Source organism: Haliotis cracherodii, unplaced genomic scaffold (assembly GCF_022045235.1).
Source record: "Haliotis cracherodii isolate W230 unplaced genomic scaffold, xgHalCrac1.p SCAF_9, whole genome shotgun sequence".
Lineage (NCBI taxonomy): Eukaryota > Metazoa > Mollusca > Gastropoda > Lepetellida > Haliotidae > Haliotis > Haliotis cracherodii.
The window spans coordinates 58,005,839-58,012,026 of record NW_027266343.1 but is presented as its reverse complement, the minus strand read 5'-3'; the positions used below and the strand labels follow the sequence as shown (position 1 = coordinate 58,012,026).

General features: G+C 40.2%; 1 protein-coding gene across 3 annotated transcripts in view; it reads right to left on the bottom strand.

Moving 5' to 3' along the window:
* Window positions 1–3,319: 3,319 nt before the first annotated feature.
* LOC139452798 (ATP-dependent RNA helicase DHX58-like) overlaps window positions 3,320–6,188 on the bottom strand; it is a 35,745-nt gene continuing 32,876 nt past the window's right edge. For all 3 annotated transcript variants that reach the window (XM_071234413.1, XM_071234414.1, XM_071234415.1), the window contains exon 17: window positions 3,320–5,577. In XM_071234413.1, coding sequence (XP_071090514.1) covers window positions 4,907–5,577 — 671 coding nt within the window. In that variant the 3' untranslated portion in view covers window positions 3,320–4,906. The remainder of the gene's footprint in view (window positions 5,578–6,188) is intronic.

The window sequence follows — 6,188 nt, the reverse complement described above, 5'->3', positions numbered from 1 at the left end:
AATGGCACATTGTGTTGGTATGAAAGTAGTCTCGCTATGAAGTCTCTGGAAAACATTGAAGGAGGTTTGTAAACTCAGCAGTTTAAGTAGGTTATCCTACCATGTCTTAGTCCATTGACAGTTATAATATCTATTTTCATCAAGCAATGACTGTAGCTGCCATTTAAGGAGGAGTTGTGGAGCGTGTTAGTGTTAGTGTTAGTGTGTTTTTCAGCCAAGACAAATTAATTCTTTATCACAACAAAATATCTTATGACAGAGAGAAAATAGGTTTATTTAGTGACACTAAACATAGGTATGTTATTAGTTGTAGCAGTATCATGCGGGGTACATGTTGCTTTATGTGTCCCGTGTTAGGTTTTATACCAAGACATATGATAATATGACATTGTAAAAGAATTAACATAAATTCAAAATTGATAGAAAACAGCTTTTCGATTGAACTGAGGTTAGCTTATGTCATGTCACGTGACTTCCATTGACTCGGAAAAGGTGTGTGGCTTTTTGCTTTGAAGTGGGGTATAATGGATTTATACTGCCTCTCAGAAATCCATTTGCAGCCTGAATTACTTGTGGTGGGGTATAAGAGATTTATTCCCCGCTGAGAAATTTATTCCCCTCCAAGGCGGGATACACAGTATTTTATCATGATCACATGGACCAATCAGATCTCATCATTCTGACATGGAGGTATGATAAAGAATTTTATCAAGATGAAGTGAACCAATTAGATCTCATCATTATGACATGAAGGTATGATAAGTAATATTATAATGTTGTGGCCGAGTTGATTTTATTGTTACTTTGTAAATATTTTTGTAACGTTTTTTAATTGTCTTTTATTTAAAGTTTCTGTCTCAAGCTAGATTACTTGAGCAGCATAAAACACCAATTAGATTAGCTCCAGCACTTACATAACAACTAATTTAACAATTGCCACCTTCACCCTCATGCCCTATCCTGTAACCAATGGCACAAGCGTCTTGCTTTGTCTTCCTTTTCTTACAATGTAAGTCAATTTCTGTTTCAGCTGAGTTTGCTAAATCAGTTGGTCAGATTCATTTGGAACAGTCAGTTGTGTTATGTCAACCAGCAGATGGTTAGTTTTGTATTTTCTGGGAACCCAAGTGTTGTGCTCAGGATTTCGATAAGGTTAGTTATTGTTTGGTTCATATATATGTATCTTGTAAATATGACTGTGTATTTAGTTTTATGAATTAGATGCATTAAGGTAATGCATTGATTGGTAATTTTATATTTATGTCAACTTGCTTAATTTCAAATCTAAACAAGTATTTCGTAATTTGTAACTAGATCATCTGCATATTCATGGCGACTAATAAGGTAACGGAAGTTACGTAATCCGCACATTTTTTCCCGCTCTGTGCTCAGAATCGATTGGGAGATCATAAGGGCCATAATGCCAAACTTAGAAATACGTTCTCCACTAGTAACCAAAAAATAAATACATACTTTGGGCATACTGTGAGTGCTTTTTATATATTTATTGTTGACTTTTAACATTTTTTCCATTTTGTGACAAATTATTGTCATCCAATTTTTTTTTAAACAATAAAATGTCATTTCTGATACTTTGTTGTTGACTTGTAAAAATATTTTTCTCTTACTTTTCGGTAAAAATGCATTGAATCCTTATTGCTGATAACACATTTAAAATTTTGCTTGTGCTGTCTTTGCACTTGTCTGGACAAATCACTGATGTCTGGCATGATCATACCAAGTGGTTGGTAGAATTATGTCCTCTTTTTGTCCAATTCGGATCTCCATACACAACTTTTCTCTGTACCGCGATACGATGGAGTTCTCTCCCTTTTCAAACAGAGTGCGAGTCCCAGCTTTTACTCGGAGCTACTAATGTAAATAATGAACTTTTATCAGTAAAATATGCATTGTTTGATAAAATGAATGGTATCTGATACAGAGAACACGAATAATCATAACGGTTAGAGAGTGCATTTTTTTCCGTTCAGCGTACGTGACAAGTACCGCGATACCCCGAGGTTGCAGGCTATATCTGATGCTGCTTGTGATCTGAGCATCTCATACGTAGTTGCCAGCCCATTGCCACACAGTGGTAAGTTATGTGTATACTTTTTGTATATTGTGTTTATATCATGGCAATTTGTAGAGGCGGTAATTATGTAAAGTCTCAAGTATTTCAAGTTGTAATTTGGCTTAAAAGCAGTTTAAGTGTAACAACTGCTTTGCATGTTTACGTTACATTAATAATATCAAGCATAAACATAATTTCAAGTGTGCAGTGCATTGTATGTAAATGTAGTTTATGCATCGGGGTGTTGATACTGTGTGATGTGTTTGTTTTATTTCACCTTTTACATATTTTCATAGTATTTCCTATGCAATTGGCAAAGCTAGGACCAACTGGTACATGTATTGTACATTGAATAAAGATACAGCTGTAAACTCACACCCCAGTAGCTTGTTTTGTGTTTTGCTGCCCTAACCAGAGACTTAGTTCGTTAACAGGGCAATCAGCAGTATTCCAGTCACATGACAAACGCGTGTAAATAATCAAGTTTGGCGCACGCATCCCAGTGATTGATATCATGAGCATTGCTCCATACAGTCATGGTGAGGGTATGACATGCTGTAATCAACCAGGTCACTGAGCCTGACCACATGATCCATTTAGTTGCCTCTGACAAATGTGTTTGGGACTTTCTAGCATGCGTGAGTGATTGATAATAATGAGCTTCGACGATATGTTAATTATAATCTGAAGTCGAGATTACTGCATTCCATTGTTTTACGGAGTTAATTTCAATAAACATAGACTTAGTAAACAGTTCAGAGACAAAAGTCCCTTAAAGATCGAGCCACTAAGTTGCATTTTCCAGATCAAGACCACATTAAAGACTGTTAATATCAGAGAAGTGGGAATGTTCCTAGGTTCCTTTGTTATGTCACAAGATAAATTCATTGTACGCACGAGCTGCATCTATGTTATGGAGAAAAATGTTTGTTACCTCCACTGACCGGCTCTGTGGTCAAGTAGTAGAGCGTCCACCCGGAGCGTGGAGTCAGTATACTGTGTATACTGAAAGGGGTTTTCATATTAATCTGCGGCATGGTATCTCAGTTGGCAACACTATAAAATCGGTATTAGCCGGACTAGTGCACCGCTATATAATCCTGGATGCGACGTTAAACCCCATTTCACCGCACCTCACCTTGTTACTTTAACAATCCAATTATCATAATATGCCCTCTCCTCTGATCAAAGCAGCACATGGTCCATAGCATGAAACATAACAAACAAACAAGCTGTATAGCCAATTTTAATCACTGAAAGCAAACCTGTTATATCTCACTGGGATCATATTGAGTTGAATACATAAATATCAGTTTATCACAGTTACATGAAAGACTTATTAAGTAAAGAGGATATTTGTATATCACACCAGTAAGGTTCTCATTACTACGACCTTACTAATCCATACTAATAAATTCACACATGTACACCCTTCCCGAGACAAGGCATTAGCTGACTATAAAAAGTCCAGTATCCACCGTTGCCAAACTAGGCTGGAATTTCTCAGTTATATTTTGGTTGGACTAATGAGTATGCATAATTCAATCAAAATTGCAAAAGAAATTGACACCCTGTTCATAAACAACATGGCAACTGCTGAACAGATTTCAGTCGATTGCAGTATTTGCAAAGCATGTGCCTATGGGTGTCAACAGGATTTTTCCAAATCTTTTCATATTTTTAATTTAGGTGTTCAAATGTTGCGCTACAATCCACATCCACTGGCTACCTGTAAGGCTGGAACATGATCTTTTTTCTATTATATCGTCTTGATTGGGCGCTGCCATTTTGTTTGAAGCAAATGCAGGTGAAATCAGGAGGGACATAACTCATTATAATCACTGGTAGTGCTATGATCGCACCACGCAATACCAGCCAAGTTTGACAAGGGTTGAAACTGGACTTTCATAGTCAGTTAACTCCCTTGCCTCGGGAAGATATGTACATGTCTTAAGAAAATAAACTGCATTTCAATTATTTTTTCAAATTATTGAATTATGTCATTTTCAATGTAAAAACAAAAAAACAAGTGTATAAACATTAATAACTTTACATAAGATATATACAATATAATATTGGTTATATTAAAAAATGAGAGAGCAATGTAAAATTTGTCAGGGTCAGAGTGGAACTTCAGGGTCAACAAACCAAGCAAATAAATTATATACTGTCTGTTCATGTTTTTCAAGTAAATATTAATTCATCACAATCAAAGCATAACAGAATGCTTCAGGTGAGTCATGATCAGAGAGTGAGTGAGTTGGGTTTAACACCACCTTGAACAGTATTCCAGTTATATCGCAGCATGTCAGCTTAATGTGGCAGGAAAGCCCGAAGTGATGCAGGTCTCTCACATTTACCACTTTGGTGAAACCCACGAGCATGGGAATGGTGCTGACAAACCTAGAAACATAATCGGGGCGAATGGGGATTCGAACCCACAATCATAGGTTTCGGGCTTGCCCAAGGGACACAACTCTGCACAGCAAATCACGGCGCCTTAGACAACTGGGCCACCCATGCCCCCCATGATCAGAAACCCACCAATAGAAGGCCTCTTATTACAGTCAAATGACCCAAGTTCGATCAAAAAGTGGCTCGAACCAGGGTCTTCGGCGTGATGAGCGAATGCTTTAACCACCAGGCTACCCGACCGCCCACAAGCACAATGATGAAGAGGTACGTCTTCACAAGCACCGTGATGAAGAGGTACGTCCTCACAAGCACAATGATGACCAAGAGGAACGTCCTCACAATCACAAAACAACAACAAACAAACAAATTCTGAGAAGTGGAAAAACTGAATAATAGTAGCTGCTCATCTCAGCAGTTTCAGCAAAGATCAAATTCATCATCATCATAATCATCATCTTCATCAGAGCTGGAAACATTTTCACTTCCCAAAAGTGTCTTGAAATCCTCTGCTGAAATGTCCTGGATTTGGTATGGAAGCTCCAACCATTTCTTGTAGTACTGTGGCTGTTTTGTCTCCTCGTTGATGACAATGAAGTACTTGATACCCAGGGAGGGGAAAGCCACACCTTGGTAGATGAACTTCACCCCCCATGGCTTATGGCAGTTTCGACACTGCATGCTGCCCGTCATTGTGATTCCATCAAACGGTTTCTTCTGGTTCCTAAACTGATGGGTGTTGATCCGATCTTCAAAGTCACGGCCGATGACAACATGTTGGCTCCCATTAATGATCCTGAGATCTTTGCTGTGTGCACACAGCTTTCTGCAGCAAGCACACATTAGTGTGAATTTTGTATCCAGCTTCTGTCTAGTCTGATGGCGTCGAACCTCTTCCTTTATTGCCTCTTTGGCAAGAGTTTCAGCCTGATTATTGTCAATCCGGCGTTTGACTCGATCCATTGGCATACCTCTGATGGTGGTAATGGCTCGTTGCATCATGCTTGCCCGAGCAACATTCAACATCTCTTTCTGCTGGACTTTGCTGCCACCCAAAAGAATAGATGTCCCTCCTGCCTTCCTGCTTCTTCCTGAACACAGAATGAACATACAACATGTGACTGTACCACTGAGGTACAATGACACGCAATCACTCATGATCAAGTCACTTAATCGTACCACCGGATCCAATTTAGTCCCACTTTACTGAAAGGGTGCTGGGGGGCTACTGGCTCAGGGTGCTGGGAAGCTAGTCGACTTAGGGTGCTGAGAAGCTACTGACTCAGGGTGCTGGGGAGCTACTCGACTCTGGGTGCTGAGAAGCTACTCTGATTCAGGGTGCAGGGGAGCTACTGGCTCAGGGTGCAGGGGAGCTACTGGCTCAGGGTGCTGGGGAGCTACTGACTCAGGGTGCTGAGGAGCTACTGACTCAGGGTGCTGAGAAGCTACTGACTCAGGGTGCTGGGGAGCTACTGACTCAGGGTGCTGAGGAGCTACTGACTCAGGGTGCTGGGGAGCTACTGACTCAGGGTGCTGAGGAGCTACTGACTCAGGGTGCTGAGAAGCTACTGACTCAGGGTGCTGGGGAGCTACTGACTCAGGGTGCTGAGGAGCTACTGACTCAGGGTGCTGGGGAGCTACTGACTCAGGGTGCTGAGAAGCTACTGACTCAGGGTGCTGGGGAGCTACTAGGTCAGGGTGC